The 16,788-nt window shown below is 40.0% G+C and overlaps 2 protein-coding genes across 6 annotated transcripts; both read right to left on the bottom strand.

Annotated features, from left to right (window-relative positions):
* Positions 1–406: 406 nt before the first annotated feature.
* zmynd10 (zinc finger, MYND-type containing 10) lies at positions 407–8,797 on the bottom strand. 5 transcript variants are annotated; one of them, XM_046029374.1, is made up of 13 exons: positions 6,954–6,988; positions 6,206–6,270; positions 3,959–4,067; positions 3,703–3,819; positions 3,567–3,620; positions 3,254–3,406; positions 3,052–3,140; positions 2,614–2,708; positions 2,333–2,505; positions 1,804–1,929; positions 1,602–1,723; positions 1,373–1,498; positions 407–880 (listed from the first exon to the last, which is right to left on the bottom strand). In XM_046029374.1, the coding sequence occupies exons 3-13, from the start codon at positions 4,028–4,030 to the stop codon at positions 781–783; spliced, it is 1,227 nt and encodes a 408-aa protein (XP_045885330.1). In that variant the 5' UTR covers positions 4,031–4,067; positions 6,206–6,270; positions 6,954–6,988; the 3' UTR covers positions 407–780. The 5 variants fall into 5 exon arrangements, with proteins under 5 accessions (XP_045885330.1, XP_045885331.1, XP_045885329.1 ...); XM_046029375.1 differs by lacking the exons at positions 6,206–6,270; positions 6,954–6,988 and adding an exon at positions 8,619–8,797; XM_046029373.1 differs by lacking the exons at positions 6,206–6,270; positions 6,954–6,988 and adding an exon at positions 7,326–7,537.
* A 554-nt stretch (positions 8,798–9,351) lies between these two features.
* On the bottom strand, positions 9,352–15,142 carry nprl2 (NPR2 like, GATOR1 complex subunit). The gene is made up of 11 exons (XM_046076069.1): positions 14,885–15,142; positions 13,461–13,552; positions 13,159–13,327; positions 12,939–13,047; positions 11,653–11,786; positions 11,275–11,372; positions 10,916–10,952; positions 10,399–10,492; positions 10,202–10,319; positions 9,960–10,102; positions 9,352–9,875 (listed from the first exon to the last, which is right to left on the bottom strand). The coding sequence occupies exons 1-11, from the start codon at positions 14,954–14,956 to the stop codon at positions 9,808–9,810; spliced, it is 1,134 nt and encodes a 377-aa protein (XP_045932025.1). The 5' UTR covers positions 14,957–15,142; the 3' UTR covers positions 9,352–9,807.
* Between the last annotated feature and the right edge of the window lie 1,646 nt (positions 15,143–16,788).

Here is a 16,788-nt window from a genome sequence, read left to right as displayed (position 1 = left end):
ATATGTATAAATAAACTCTGAAACTAGAAATAAATGTCATGCTTAAACCTACAGAGTCCTATTATGGATTTACTGTTTATTATCTGTCAGTCATCCTCTGCAGAAAGTCAACATTCAGGAGAGGGTAAAGTCTGAACATAACTAGCAGGAATATTAACCAGGAAGAGGGACCACAAATTCTCTCTATTTTGTTATCATTTGAATATACTGCCTTCGTTCTTAATAGTTATTGTTTTATTCTATTTTATATGTTACCATATTTTAATATAGGCCTACACTTGATTGTATGTTGTGTGTAGCATGAAGGAACTACAAATTTCGTTTCGTTTTTCCTAGCCTTGTGCTGTATAATGACTAATAAACAACCTTGTACCTTGTATAGCACTGGGCAAGAAGACATGGTAGAGGGAGTTAAAGCATTTTTATTTGCTGATGGGTGTAATGAAGTTAAATGCATCTCCAGTGTGTCAAATACCAAAGTTAAAGAAGTATAACTCCCCCAAGCTTTCATCAAAGAAGCAAATAATTGGTTAAAACAGTGTGCCAAATGGACATCATGGGAACAAACAAATTACAGTGAGAACCAACAAAATTCTGTAATGGGAAATATATATATATATATATATATTTTCAGCATTAAAATAAAGAGGAATCCCTATTTAAAATATAAAGGAATCCTAAATGCCTCGACCACATGCAGATCTGTTCTCCTCCCATATTGTGATTCAAGAATCTCATCTGTCACAGGTCATGTGCTTCAACAGCCTCTCTCTCTCTGTCTTAGCTGCTGATGTGCAGGTCCCTCTGGATCTTCTCTGTGGCCTCAGTCATGAGCTGGCAGGTTTTCTTGTGTTTAGGCCAGTGTTTCACCTGACATTCTCTGCAAAAAAACAACAAGCTGAAGGAGGCTTTACATAAGCAGGAAAATGACATTTAGTGCATGATATCAATAAAACAAAAACATAAAAGCATGTCTGGCGGACACGGGTCAGATGTAGAAACACAGACTATGTCTGTCCATCTATACATTTTGCGCATGGTTATCCAGGTAGCCCCTTCTCCCTAGCCCTTCTGGGACAGTTTTCAAGCTGTCTGGGCTGTGTCATCCCTCAAGCATGTTCTGGGCCTGTCCCTGTGTCTACTTCCCAACTCAACAGGTTCCCTTCAACCACAGGGCTCCTCACTCTCTATCGCTATCTTGAAGAGTGAGCACAAGAAACTCATTTCAGCAGCTTATATCCATGATCTCATTCTGTCAGTCATTATCCGAAGCATGTGACCATACTGTAGGTGAGCGTTTAGCTTTGGCCTCAGGCTCAGCTTTGTCTTCATGACGATAGTCTTGTACTGCGTCTGCATTACTACGTCTTACCTGTGACAGTACCATTCTCCCTGACATCGAGAGCATCTCTTTGTAGCCTCTTTCCCACATGATCCACACTTTGGCTTCTCTGGGAGTAAACTCTCCATCACATCCAAGTTGTACGTCTGGGCTAACCTGGTAAAGAAAACATATTTATCCCAATAATAATCACAGTGTAAACGGATTGAGTTGATGTCTCCGTAACTTGATTACTCAGACCTGTGTTTTGCAGATTTACCTCTGTGCCTGGAGCCTCAGGTCACTTTCAGATGGGTTGAAAGTTTCTTTGACTTGATACTTTGTTATTGCCTTCCACTTCCCAGAATTCTCCCTCACAATGTGGTCCCAAATTTCTGGTATCTATTCATAAAGCAAAGCTAAGTGTAAATGCACAGGGACTTACAGTAGTTAGGTGTATGCATGCATGTGTGAGTGTGTACCTGTTCCAAAATGAGTTCTTTCTTAGGTGGGGCAGGGTCTGTGACAGCAAGGTGAGCCAGGAAACGCTGCAGTTCCATCAGGTTAGGCATCTGATCAATCAACACCTCTGTCAAGAAACCTCGGAGCTGTGGCACACGTACGATTAGCCCACAGATAATACAGCAGCAAGAACAACAATGTCAACTTGACGTCAATCTGAATTTTCTACAAGGAGTTTCGCAGACGGCAATCGAAAAAGGATGCACAAGGCCCTCTGGTTATATAATTAATGCTACAGGAAGAGGATGAGAAAGCGCATAATAGGAGGAAACATCTTAGTCAAAACAACCCTTGGAAACTGAATCTGTGTTTCAACAAGATAGATCTGATACGATGTTGGAGGACAATGATCTGGCACTCACACACTTCCTAAGCTTCAGTTTGCAGCTAATATACAGTTGCCACTTGGAAGGAGGAAGAGTTGATTGATACACATTGATTAACTAAAGTAACTCAAGCAGCGCAGCACAAGACCCTTTCCCAGTATACCTTTAGGAGTTGATTCTTGTTGAAACTGTTGAAGTCATATTTCCGTTGGCAGTCTTCCTTCAGCAGCAGATTGTAAAGGGAAATCCAGACCTGACCATCTAGTTTTGTCATCTTCAAGTGGTCCTCAACAGGGATCTTCTGCCACCTGCCATTTATGTACTTTTCTACCTCACCTTCAGCGGGAGACAGAGAACAGGCCGCTGAATGAAGGGTCACTTTTCAGGCGGGTCAACATTTTTACATGCAAACATGTAGGGACACATTTGATATGCAAGAGGTACCTTCTCTACGGCGACTCCAAGGGCAGCAGTCAATCAGCTGAACCAGTACGCAAGGCATGTTATGGGTGCACAGCATGCGACTGATAACACTGATGCTGTTGACGTGAAACGATGGGTAAGTTAATAAATGGTCAATTAACTTTTTTATCTTATTGTAAATTTAGCATCTTTGGGGTTTGGACTGTGACAAGCAATTTGTAGATGTTAAAATGGGTTAAGGCATTTCTTTCAACTGTCTCACGTTTTAACAAAACGATTAATGAAAAAAAACTGATAGATATGAAAATGAAAATGAGTTAGTTGCAGCATTAGTCGGCTGCACTCGTGGTATATATAAAAAATGCAGTGGTCTAGCTTGAAGTGTAAACCCCTAAAAGTATTTCTCGGATTCTCTCCTGTGAGTTTCAAATATCTCAAACTTATTGGTGGTGCAGATACCTCTCGGTGTGATCTGTGATGTAGCGCAGCACAGATGAAGCCTTCAGGGTGATTTCAAACTCCACTGCAGCGCTCTGTGTCTGCAACTCCTTTGCAGAGTGAAAAGAATGATGTGTGACTGATCAATTAAAGTGAAAGAAAGACTCCTCTGCTATAGGCTGAACAATGAGACCAACAAAACCAGCATCTGAGACTCTTGCACCTCTATAGAGGATGGGACTGCTTTCCCTGTCAGTTTGTGTTGGTCATGAGTGGTCACGCCCTCCCTGGTCGCTTTGCTAGCCAGCAGGGTGAGTTTGCGGTGGCAGTAATCCACCAAGTCAAGAACAGAGTCATCAGCTGCCTCACATGAATCCTACACAATACAGAAAACTCTTTCAACATCACACAAAGCTTTATTTATAACTCAGAGAGACAGAGCAGAGTCTAAACTGCCTACCAGCACGATCATGTCCATCCTTTATATAAAATAAGCTGCAGATTCATTTAATTGAATGGTATGTGTAGACACTGACCTTATGAAACATGATCGTTTCAAGTAGGTTTATGATCGTGGCTTCGTGGTGGATCTAATAGGGAGACATTCAGGAACACATGAAATCAGTAAAGAGGTGCTGCAAGCTGATAAGTCACATCTCATTTTACACTCACCACCATGTAAAGATGAAACGTGTTCTTGGGTTTGAAGTCCTGCAGCTGACATAAGATAGGGAACACTTTTTGCTTCCAGACTTCAACAAGGATCATTTCATGGACCAGAACAGGTATCTAAAAATGGGGAGAGAAAGAAAAGAGATGCTGTAGATAAAAGCTTATTTTAATGTGCTATCAGATGTAACTCTAAACAAGAGAAACAACTCGTTTTCAAGAGACCTTTTATTAGATTTTCTACAGAGGTAGCCCTCACCTTTCCATAAGATACCAGGAGCTCCTTGACGAACTCCTCATGCATGGCAGAAGCATTCAGTATCGCCTGCATGTTAAGTTTCTCGATGTACTCGTGCTGTCTGAACCACCTGTTAACACACAAAGAGAAAAAGCATGACAAAGCAAAGCTGGGTTTTATGAACTGCTGCAACAACCGTCCTCTCAAGTCGTCTGTGACAGGTCTACTTATTGTCTCAGAGTCAAAGCTAACACAAAGCATCAGCCAGATTCTGTGCACCACATATCTGAAATAAACTCCCCAAAAAGCCTGAGGTCTGCTCTGACTCATTCATGTCTTATATGTCTTATGTAAAGCACTCTGAATTGCTTTGTTGTTTAAAGGTGCAATACAAATAAACTTGCCTTTAGAATGACATTTGATTGATGTTACACTTCAAATTACATACATGTTTATGACTGGGTTAAATCTCAAGAATTCAACAGACACGTGTTTATTCGACCAGTAAGCAGTACAACAACATACAAGAATACTTGGTCACTTGTGGCAGCACTGTAGACAAAAAGAACAGAGACACCAGTCCTTTCATGCAAGTGTGACTCCAAACTTGACTTACATCCTGCAGACTTTAAACTTTAATTGGAATTTTATATTTAGAAAATGTTTTCCAACGTATTTATTAAAATTCCTATTAAATGTATGCTAATTGTTAATGTTATACATAGTAAACTTGATCAGATATACAGTTTCATTTCAGTTGTTAGCATTCTTGTTTGTTCTGACTGGAGATGGGTATGTAATCAACTGAGCAGACAGCCCACATATCTTTAGGTGGAGCTAACTGACTTGAATTATGCCTATCCGGTAGCAGTTTTTATACACACACTTATATAGGCATCTGCTGAAGAGCTTCTAATAAAGCAAGGTGGTTATCAGCACAGGAGCACCACAGGTGACTGTATTCTCACCTTTTCTCTTTGTATACCCCAGACTTACAGCACAACTCTGACTTCTGTCATCTGCACCCTTCGTGGGGCGTGTCAGTGGTGGGGAGAAAACAGAGTACAGGGAGCTGGTCGATCAGTTTGTGTCAAGGTGTGGGAATAACCACCTCATCTTAAATGTGGCCAAGATGAAGATGATCGTTGTGGACTGTAGGAGGACTATGACTCATTTGAACACCATTTACATTTGGGGAGAAGAGGTGGAGGTGATGGAGGGCTATAGATACCTGGATAATGGATTGGACTGCAAGTCTAACACTGAGGCGGTCTACAGGAAGGGACAGAGCAGACTCTACTTCTTGAGGAAGCTTACGTCCTTTAATGTGTGCAGCAAGGTGTTTCACATTTTTTTTTTACCAGTCTGTTGCTGCAAGGACAGTTTTCTTTGAAGCCATCTGTTGAGGCAGTAGCATCAGAGCCAGTGACCCTAAGAAGATGAACAAGCTGATTAAGAGGGCTGGCTCTGTGCTGGGAACTGCCCTGGAGCCTCTCCAGTTCATTGTGGAGAGAAGGTTGTTGCACAAACTGATGAAAATTATGGATAACACTTCACATACAAATTATCAGTTCTGCAGTAATAGAGGCCGCTACAGGAAGTAATTTCTGACCACTGCAATTTAAAATATACAATGACTTCCCTCTGTGCAGTGAGAGGAGACCTATTTTTTCCTGAATTAAACTCATTTGCACAGATATAGTCAGACAGATCTCTTGAAGACTTCTTGTAGTATAGTAGTTAGTATGAAGTTATGACTGCAATTTCCCTTTAGAGTCGAATAAAGTATCTATCTATCTATCTATCAATCGATCGATTGATCTATCTAGCAAGCAGTGGTGGAAAGTAATTAAGTACATTCACTCAAGTACTCTAATTACAACTGAGTGACTTCTACTTTGACTATTTCCATTTTCTGCTCTTTTCACTTCTACTCCACTAACTTTACCTTGTAATAGAAAATTTTTTACTTTTTACTCCATTAAATTTATTTAATAAGAAGTGACTTTGCCTACTTACATTTAGCTCCACCTTAGATGCAACTTTTAAGTTATGTACACATTAAAGTATTAAATTATTATAATTATAACACAGTAAAATAAACTATTCTGAAATGGGCTATTCCACAAGATGACTAAACCTACTTTTGGTACTTTAAAAATATTTTGATAATACTTTTGCTGAAGTAAAAATTTACTGCAGGTATAACAGTATTTCTACACTGTGGTAGTACTACTTTTACTTTAGGTTAAAAAGTAGTAACGTTACCTGGCTGATGTACCGGGTATAAAGCCCCCTCCAGACAGTTTTAACTCCCGTTTTTGGTTAACGTTCTTTCTCAAACAGAGAATGGGAGTGTGGTTAATAGTCGGACGTAATACATTACCATGACAACCAACAACTGACCGGCTGGAGTTTTCGCTAACAATATGCTGTGTTCACATCACTACATTGTGAAGTTTAGTACACTTTACTGTCTGGCAGGAGTAGCTATTACTTAGCCATGATAGAAACTAATGTGCGCGTATCAGCTGTTATCAATCATACAGTCGATGGTCCTGTCACGCACTGCACACGAACTCCCACTACGTTTTATGGTGCGCTTAACGTTACTTTACCGCGGGGGTGGGGTGGGAGGAGGGGTCTATTACTCTGTTGAACTGTATGTAAAGACTTCTGATACCATTTCCTCCGCTGATGCACTGGTAAAACGGCCGTCAGTAAAATACATGTTGCAGACTGTATATAAGACGGTGGCAGGTGAAAGTGCGACACGTTTTCTGTCATCTGTCATCCGTCATCCAACACCGCACGCACAAATGCCATAACGACAATGAACAGCAAACTAAACCATGAGGAGGAATCTAAAAAATAAAATGAAGACCCTCTGTTAGCTAACTTTCTGCAATAACTGCTAGCTAACTACACCTGGCTAACTACAACTTAGCTAACTAAACCAGAATAACAAACCAACAATCAGACACAGAGACATTACTGTAAGTTCTAAGTAAATTACATGATAAATTGGTTAGCTAGCTCACAACGATGTTTATCGGTTTGATGCTCTGACTTAACGAGGCGTGACGGCGTGACAGTTTTTTTTTTACGAGGCATGACAGTGCGCCTGCGCAAGTTTGGAGAATGACGTATGATTTATGGAATTACTAGTCGTACGTCACAACCCAGTTTTAACAACTAAGCAACTTGTGCAACTTTGAGCACAAAATTAAGCTATTTGGCGAACTATGTGGGTAATCACCATTGTAAGGAAATGACTCAGAAAAATATGAAATATCATAGAAATGTCAAAATACACTGGAGGGGGCTTTTAACTATTAGCTGTAACGTTAACGTTAGCTAGACAGTTCATCTTACCCTATGATCTTACCTCGATGAGCCCACTTCCTTGAGAGAAAAAGTTTCCAGACTTTGAACAAATCCTTCTGCTTCAGCAGGCAGCACTACCGAACTGTCCATTTCTGTTACAGGGAACTACTAAGTAAGCTATCAAGTTAAAAACAAGATGAATTTCGCTTTTTCAGTCAAGTGGTTTAGAGTTAACTAGCCTCTTCGGTTCCTGTGGTTGCCTTGGTGACTGTAAACCAAGCGGACCCAGGGCGCACTTGCTCCCGGCAGCCACAGAGGGGCGGTGCACCTTCAAGTAAGACCAGAAGCCAGCTGAGCATGAAATAACAAACTGTGGTGGAGGATGTCTCCAGAGCAGCACTGTAAGAATACTTCATTACAGGGTATTACTTACCACAACGGACTTCAAGTATCAAAAGTACTTACTGATGTATTCATGTGTACGCAGCGTTTTGTTGTTGTATGCTACTGTCTAATGTACCACTGGTAGTTTGATCTATAACAGAGGTTTTCAAAGTGTGAGGCCGGCCTCACATGGGGGCTCAAAACAGTTTTAGGGAAGGCTCAGTGACTGGAAGTGAAACAATATTACATTAGTTATCAAAGGGAGAATTAAAGACAGTGACACATGCCTTTTGGTGTGATATTCCCACTGTGACACGTCCACCAATGTGTCCCTGAGCAAGACACTTAACCCCTAGTAGCTCCAGAGGCGTGCAACCTCTGACACATATAGCAATTGTAAGTCGCTTTGGATAAAGAAGCCAAATGAGCCAAGTGATCTGGTTAAAGAATGAGTTCAGAGATAGTTGTTTTGAGGAACTGTCTTTCCCACTTTATCAGTTAGAAACTAATAAATATTTTAGGACAGACCGTCATGTATTTGGTGTAGTCTGAAGTTATGTCAAACAGCATTATTAGGCTATCTTGGTTGGTTCAATTGTTGAGTGTCTGTAGGATTAAATAACATAAGCATAACCCCATAGGCGTCCAGGAATTGAGTGAAACTACCGTAAAGCTAAGCCTAGTTCCAAATAGCCCCCTGTCCCTTTTACTGGTCTGTGTCTGACAGCTACACGTCTTCACAAAAAAAAATAAAAATAAAAGAAGCCTGGTCTGGTTTTTATAGATTTTTGGATGTACAAATGAAAGCCCACTGGTTCTCCCTCTTGAACTACTTCTAAGCTGCATAGATAGCCCATACAAATAAAAATGTCAATATGGACATGCTACACATCATTAAATCAGTTAGATGCCCCACAATGTAATTATTCAATTCATTTTAGAGAGAACAATGAGGAGTATTCAGATTTACCAGCATGGTCAGTCTCTATCTCTGTGCTTGAGGTTGGCCTAGATGGACTTTCTCTCGGAACTAGATCAAGCTTTGTTTTAGGAGAGGCCCACAGTCTTGGACTTAAAAAACAATCTACAGTGGGGAGAACAAGTATTTGAGACACTGCTGATTTTGCAGGTTTTCCTACTTACAAAGCATGTAGAGGTCTGTAATTTTTTTTTTTTTTTTAAATCATAGTTACACTTTAACTGTGAGACGGAATCTAAAACAAAAATCCAGAAAATCACATTGTATGATTTTTAAATGATTCTTTTGCATTTTATTGCATGACATAAGTATTTGATCACCTACCAACCAGTAAGAATTCCAGCTCTCACAGACTTGTTAGTTCTTCTTTAAGAAGCCCTCCTGTTCTCCACTCATTACCTGTATTAACTGCACCTGTTTGAATAAGAGACACCTGTCCACACACTCAAACAGACTTCAACCTCTCCACAATGGTTAAGACCAGAGAGCTGTGTAAGGACATCAGGGATATAATTGTAGACCTGCACAAGGCTGGGATGGGCTACAGGACAATAGGCAGCGTAGTATCAAATACTTGTTCTCCCCACTGTATAACAATGTATCATTTTATGAGCTCATCATATATTTGTATATAGTATTTTAAACTATAACTGTAAGTATAGCAGTCAAATGTAGTGGTGTAAAGGTACATTTTCCTAAATTGAAGTCAATCATATACACAAAGCAAGCTACATACCATAAATTTATACAGTACAGTAGTAAAGCAACAATTTTAAAAATGTTGACAATGTCTGTTATTGTAGTTTCAAAGTTAGATGAGACATTCTGTAACTGCTTGTTTTTATGGCTAAATGAATGATTATATATAAAATTCTATGTTTTAAAACAGTGAATAAAGCACTGAGTACAGGGATGCAAAAAAACAAAGTATCACGCTGTGGTAAAACCTCTTGTTAATCAGATTATTTTTGTACAATATTAATAAATATCACCTTCCTCACTTGACCTTAACAGAACTCTAGGTCAATTATTAATGAAGAGAAATAAAAAACTATTATGAAGATTACAAAATACAACTTCACGTTTCACTGTTATTCCTCTCACTAAAGGCATCTTTGGTTGAGGCACGTCTGAATCTTTCGGTCTGACGGCTGTTGCTCTGTTTTCAGTTCATGTCACATCACTTCCAGCACACCACGATGTTGGGATCATTTTCCAAACGTTCGTCCAGCTCCTGGTAACTGATCCCTGTAAAGTAATGACATCGTAAGCTCACTTGTTTTCTACCATTAGTTATTAGTTGTGCTAAACAGAGAGAGCTTTAAAACCTGCCTGTTTTGCAGCAGATTTCATCATAACTATGACAACCCGTATAGAGTCGAGGCGGCCTGCTCCTCTCATCGCGGATCACCTTCACCGGATATTTCTGCAGCCGTCGGATAAGAGACTTCATCAGTCCAAACTGGATCAGCCTCCTGAAAGCAAACGCATGACATGACACGTGTGTAAATAAATGTCACTGACTTTTCAAGACTCAAATCTTTTCAGTAACCAATACGGTGACAGCTGCTGACCTCTCATCAACCCTTTGAAGCTGCTGCGAGTAGCGAGAACAAAGGTCTCGGACGGTGGTTCCTGGAGTCAGACCACAGTACAGCTGGAACACATCTCTCAGACTGGCTCGCTTCTGACCTGAGACAATACAACAACGCTATCACAAAAGAAAAGAAAAAAGCAACACTCTTGTTCAACAGTCGCAACCCTTATTTACCTTGCTTGGTGACGTAGTTAAGGCACTCCTCCTGAATGGACTTGTCGTCGATGAGGCTCTGGACTTTGGGGGTGGTGCAATACACATTTGAATACTGGAGGGAGGTAAAAAGGAGCAGGACGATCACCAAACTAAACAGACCTTCAAATAGTTCAGAGAATTAGGGCCACTGCTAGGGAAAAGTAGTAATACCACAAGATAAAAAGTAACGTTCTTAGAATAAAGTCGTCATATTTGAGAAAAATAAAATCACAATATTCTGAGATTTTAATACTTTCACTTGAATAGGTAAGAACAGTCTGTCAGCTCTGACGTGTCAGGAAAGATGTGGATGACCTGAGCAATAAGGACTTTTTGTCTTGCATAATTAAGACTTTAGTTTCTCGTAATATTTTAACTTTATTTTGACTCGAAATCACAGTGGCCCTAATATTCTATCAAAGACAGCACCAACACGCCATTGATGCACCACTGCAATGAAATAAGTCCAATGTGTTGAGTGAGATTAGTTTTGTACCTGATAAATTGACACCAAGGTCACAACACCATAGTATCTGAGGAGGAAAAGGAGAATTTGAGTCTCTCTCTTTTGGAAATAAAATTCTTAACACACACACACACACACACACACACACACACACACACACACACACACACACACACGCGCGCTGAGTCGCATAATTTCAAGGGAGCAAATGTGATAAAATTCAGCTTCCCTGAGAAGCAAATGCACATCAGCTCTGAGAAACAGGGTCGTGGCTTATCCTGACGTGTTAATCAACCTACGCCGGTGTGTGGGTTTACTGTACACAGAAAACAGTAGATTTGAGGGTGTTTCTGGTGTGTGTTGCGCTTTACTCCCTGAAATGGACTCACAGCAGATTCTGCACAGCAATGCGAACAAGATTCAGCTCTACGTCGGCTTCAGCAGAGATTTTTTGGATGTGTCTAAATCCATCAATATAGGGCAGGATCTGCAGTAAACAATATACAGTATAACGTTATTGGCTTGCACTGGGCTCCAGGACGTAAATAGCTGGATTAATGAGATCTATATACACAAATTGCTATGTACCAGAATCTGTTCATTAATAACACGTAATTGTACCAATAAATGGCACCTTCTCCTCCACCAACGCCTCCTTTCCATCCATAAAATAGCTGATTACAGGCCATAAATCACTTTAATGTCGTGCTTCTTAGAATTGTGGAACATGTTTTATCACAATGTCCCTTTATGGCCATGAGGCCTACCTGTTGAGTGGTGAGATCCCACTGAGATTTGACAAAATGGTCTTTGCCAGTGAAGACAGCCACATCGTACTCCTGAACAATTGGCGGGTCCTTTCGGAGCTGGATCAGCTTCAGGTGTATTGTGTTAGACTGGTCTAAAAACAGACACAGGACAGAAAAGAGAGACTATATTTAAAGCAAAAAAAACAATTGTTGCCACCATGCCAAAATTTGCTTTTTCAAATGCCAAACCATGAACTTTAGTATAGTACCCACCCAGCCACAGCCTGTTCACCCTGCTGCCTTCTGGGAAGAGATATAGAAGCTATATAGAGATATCATGCCAATAAAGCTAATTTGTGTTGAATTGAAGTTTCAGCTGCAGCACCACTAGACTGCAGAGCAGCTTTTTACCCCAAGCTATCAGGCTTTTAAACTCAAATTCATCCTCAGCACTGCTCCATTGATCATTGAATATTGTTTACTTCTGTTTACCATTTTTATAATTGCTTCTGTATTCATGTATATTGTCTACTATGTAGCAGAAGGGAGTTACAAAACTTAATCATATAACCTGTTATATTGTGACAATAAATGTACCTACCTACCTGAAAGAGTAAACCACAGTTAGAAGTCACCACTGTGCTTTTGTGCAAAAAAAATTGAAAATAGGTTCAAGCATTGGTTAATAGTTTGCACCTCAGTATCAATTTGACTTTTTTTATTTCCTTCATTCCTTCTAATCAGTTTTAGAAAAGGGTCTAAGTAGTTTGTTAAGATACCACACCTTGAACATGTTTGAGCCTGTTCAGATAGATCATAATTAAACAATAGAGAACAGCATATTGTACATTACATTTTCATAAAGGAAATTTGAGTTTGAAAGTTGTGTTTAAAAATAGCTAGAATAAGAACAAGTATCACAAAACTTAAGTAAAGCAGCCCTTCTCCGAATGTTCTCTGGTGTTCCTAGAGAACATGTTTTACAAAAAGTGTTTCCTCTCTTTGAAGCACAGACTTTACACAACTGCTTGCACAGCGGTGTCCTTATTTATCCGTAGTGAAACCAATGTATCACTAAATTAAATTTTAACTGCTTTCAGCGTTACGTCAACAATACCTTCAAAGCTAGTCAGAACACAACGAGCAGAAAAGTTTAACACCTTTGCAGTCACACGCTAAATCAGGGCTGTTTCCAGTCTCACACAAACACGCACAAAATTTGCATTTCACCACCACCTTCAGCAAGACACAGATGGTTGTCTGCCACAGATGAAATTGGAATATGTTTATTAAAAATACATCACCAATGGGTAAAGTGCAGGCTCCTGTGGCATTAAGGTCTTCCAACAAGGTTGACATGATGGGTAAAAGTTTCTGCTTGCTCTCCTCGTTAGATATAAAGCCACTCTCCAGCTGCAACACAATGAGGCAAAACGATTTAAGGTCTTATTACTAAAAAAACTATACAAATATGAAAGCAGTCCAATGTGACAAGTACAGAAGTGAAAATAAACTATTCACTACCTCCAGAGTTGTAAGGTACCCAGACAGCTTCTTGACAATCGGCTCGAGAGCGCACGTGTTGGTCTGGGCATCACAAACGAGGCCAAGGTTAAACAGGAGGGCGTTGCGGCTGTACTTTTTGTGTTCAATGCACACAGGACACCCAATTAACTTTTTTCCCATGGCAGTGCTAAAAAAAATAAATTTAAAAAAGCGCGCAACTTACCATTAACATATAAACATAAACAGAAGTCTCAAGGTGAATAAAAACCAATGAATTATGGCAAAGAGACAGAAGAGGAGTGTTAGATTAGATAGCTTACACTGTTATTAATTTGTTTTGCAGTTCTGGCTTGGTGATAATATAAACCTGAACTGTGTCAAAGAGCTCCCGTGATATGTACTCCTCTGGGACCTGTGAGGAGAGGACAGTGGGCACAGTGTATGACAAAATACATCCTGTGAGGAACACTAAGAAGATTATGTACTGTTCACTTCCAAGGTAATGTATAGGAGGGATTAATGCATGTCGAGTTTTAATTCCATTATACACTGAACGAAATAAGACGCAACACTTTTGTTTTTGCCACCATTCATGATGAGCTGAACTCAAAGATCTAAGACTTTCTCTATGAACACTAAAGGCCTATTTCTCTCAAATATTGTTCACAAATCTGTGTTAGTGAGCACTTCTCCTTGGCCGAGATAATCTATCCACCTCACAGGTGTGGCATATCAAGATGCTGATCAGACAGCTTGGGTATTGGACAGGTGTGCCTCAGGCTGGCCACAATAAAAGGCAATTCGGAAATGTGCAGTTTCACTGTATTGGGGGGGTCCGGAAACCAGTCAGTATCTGGTGTGACCACTATTTGCCTCACGCGGTTGTGAGGCCGGTTGGATGTGCTAATTCAAATTCTCTGAAACACCTTTTGGAGACGGCTTATGGTAAAGAAATGAAGACTCAATTCATGGGCAACAGCTCTGGTGGACATTCCTGCAGTCAGCATGCCAGTTGCACGCTCCCTTGAAACTTGCGACATCTGTGGCATTGTGCTGTGTGATGGAACTGCACATTTGAGGCCTTTTATTGTAGCCAGCTTGAGGCACACCTGTGCAATACCCAAGCTGTCCGATCAGCATCTTGATATGCCTAACCTGTGAGGTGGATTGATTATCTCGGCAAAGGAGAAGTGCCCACCAACACAGATTGCCAGATTTGAGAGAAATAGGCCTCTTGTGTACATGGAGAAAGTCTCTCTACTGCTTGTGTTTTAGCGTTACAATGCTTGTTTACCAAGAATGTGAGCAGTTACAGCACCTGAAAACATTCAAATACTAAACATGATCCAAGCCCATGCTTTTATTTACAGCATTAAACTCAAATACCTCATCTTGATGGGAAGAAATGGGGTCTGATAATGACTGCAATATACACTCACTGGCCACTTTATTAGATACACCTTGCTGAATTGCTGCCATGTGATTGGCTGATTATTTGCGTTAAAAAGCATTTGAACAGGTGTACTTGTGAAGTGGCCAGTGGGGGTATTCAGCTATAACGTAAAGAAATAAACATGACATTAACACAATTCCCAATTTGACATGAAAACCACTGACATGATTAAGTTACTATCATAATAAAGATAATCATGCAGGCAGGGGCCCCCACCCTCTTGTTATAGACCATTATGGTCTATGATGCTAAAGCCCACACCAAATAACGTTATATCATATGCACACTTACCTGGTAAGTTATCTTTGGACCCAGTGTGGGGTGAAACTCGCTGAAGAAGATGCACCCTATGCGTTCAGCCATCTTAAAGTTCTGTCAGTGCAGCTACCAAACTGTTTTTAAGCAGCTGACGCTAACTGCTAGCTCCCAGTTTTACCGTTGAAAGGCAAGATAGTAACCTCCCGTGAACCTATATTCAGCAGGTCTAACGCCCGAACACCAACTCAAAACATAAATCGCCTCCACCTGCCCATTCTTCTTCTGCTGCTGCTGCAGCTTCTTCTTCTCCTTCTTCATGGTCGTTGACAAACAACGTTATGGTGCATTACCGCCCCCAACTGGACTGGAGTGTGGATTGGGAATACTGATAAATAAATAAATAATCATTATAACATATAACACTGATAATAAAATAAATAAGGAAAAGGCTTGTTTTATTTATCAAGATCGTTATCGTGAAATATTGAAACAAACAATGAATAAATATTCTCCCTAGCACTTCATTGTAAAAGATCACAAAGCTAAACTTTATTTCTGTAAGTTTCAGTGCCAGTTCTCTTCTCTCAGCAACATATTTTGGAAAGTAAAGCATAACATGTTCCAAGGTTTCTTCCTGATCACAAAATTCACATCTTCCTGTATTGTGTTTTCCTGTTTTAAACAATGCACTGATTAATCCTGACCTAAACGTAGCCGTGTTTCCTCTCCTCCTCCTCCGGGTTCTCTGATCATCATAGCAAGGGTGCAGAAATTAGGAACGTCCTTACCAATATCCAGCGACTACTGAATTGAGCCTAGTAATAATTGTGTTTATAATAAATATAACCACTGTTGCCCGTCAGCGTCCAGTCAATGTAGGCTATTTGGTACATAAACTGTTGAGTGTCTTGTTCTCTACTACATGTCCAATGCTTTTTTAAGTTCCGAAAGATTATATCCTCCCTCCTTTCGTGACTCACAGTGATTTGGTTCCGCTGCTTACCTTTTTCAGGCCATCTCCCTCTGGGAGATGTTTTTATTTTCCCCTCCAACAGTGACATGAAACATTTCTTTGAATTCTGTATAAACACCTCCCTGTTTTCTCTTCTTCCCACTGCTTTTACCACCTGTTTTACTAAAAGGTCAATGTGCTTAGTTTTTGTGGCTTCCTTTGCACATTTGTCTGATCTCTTTTTTTAATCCCTATATGTGCAGGTATCCATACAAATGTAATTTTTAGTCCCAACAGTTGAATTCTATATAGTGTTTGCTGTATCTCTATTAAAAAATCTCTCTGCTGTCTGAATGTGCTTCGAGCTGATTTATGACGTGCTGAAATCAGAGCATTTTATTGCTCTACATGGCAAGTCTCATACTCAACCCATTGTAATGCTAAAACATTTGCATTATCTTGTTTGCTGATTTCAATGTTGAAATATGGAATTATTATTTCTCCCATTTCCACTTTTAATGCTGATGTTCATCAACATCTTGATTAATATCAACTCTTGCATTTCCTTGTCACTAATCTGCAAAAATGTTTCCCAGTTAGCGCTGGGACTGGGAAATGCGCAAATAACGGACGTCGTAAATACTAAGTAAATAGTGTTGAGGATGTGTGCTTTTTTAATAAACAACATATTAATAATGCCAAATGTGCTGTTGTAACTTCGTTTTCACATCTTTGGTGCGTCTGCAGAACATTAAAACGTGGCTTTTAGATCGTTTGTGGTTGATACATTAGCTAGCTGTTGCACATACATTACCATCAGCTGATCACACGACTTACATGATCTCAGTTATCTCAGCGTAAATACATTTTAAAACTTGGCTGTTTTCTGTGATAATCATCACTTTGTTCGTGTTTTTCAGGTGACGCAACCACAAAGGTTCATATATTCGACAGCGCCTAAAGGCAACACTGTTCAGCAGCGTCC

Source organism: Micropterus dolomieu, linkage group LG18, assembly GCF_021292245.1.
Source record: "Micropterus dolomieu isolate WLL.071019.BEF.003 ecotype Adirondacks linkage group LG18, ASM2129224v1, whole genome shotgun sequence".
Classification (NCBI taxonomy): domain Eukaryota; kingdom Metazoa; phylum Chordata; class Actinopteri; order Centrarchiformes; family Centrarchidae; genus Micropterus; species Micropterus dolomieu.
Note: the sequence above shows the minus strand (reverse complement) of the source record. Positions and strands in the feature narration are given on the sequence as shown.

Bases quoted from the DNA above. Each gene is read 5' to 3' on its own strand.
- zmynd10 (XM_046029372.1), bottom strand. From the start codon at position 5,441: ATGAACTGGAGAGGCTCCAGGGCAGTTCCCAGCACAGAGCCAGCCCTC. The intron at 1,499-1,601 runs GTAAATCTGCAA...TTTCTTTACCAG, and splicing joins CTGAGGCTCCAGGCACAGAG to GTTAGCCCAGACGTACAACT. The intron at 881-1,372 runs GTAAGACGTAGT...GTTTTTTTGCAG, and splicing joins GGAGAATGGTACTGTCACAG to AGAATGTCAGGTGAAACACT.
- nprl2 (XM_046076069.1), bottom strand. From the start codon at position 14,956: ATGGCTGAACGCATAGGGTGCATCTTCTTCAGCGAGTTTCACCCCACA. The intron at 13,553-14,884 runs GTAAGTGTGCAT...CTCTCCTCACAG, and splicing joins GTCCAAAGATAACTTACCAG to GTCCCAGAGGAGTACATATC. The intron at 10,493-10,915 runs GTACAAAACTAA...ACCTCCCTCCAG, and splicing joins CCTTGGTGTCAATTTATCAG to TATTCAAATGTGTATTGCAC.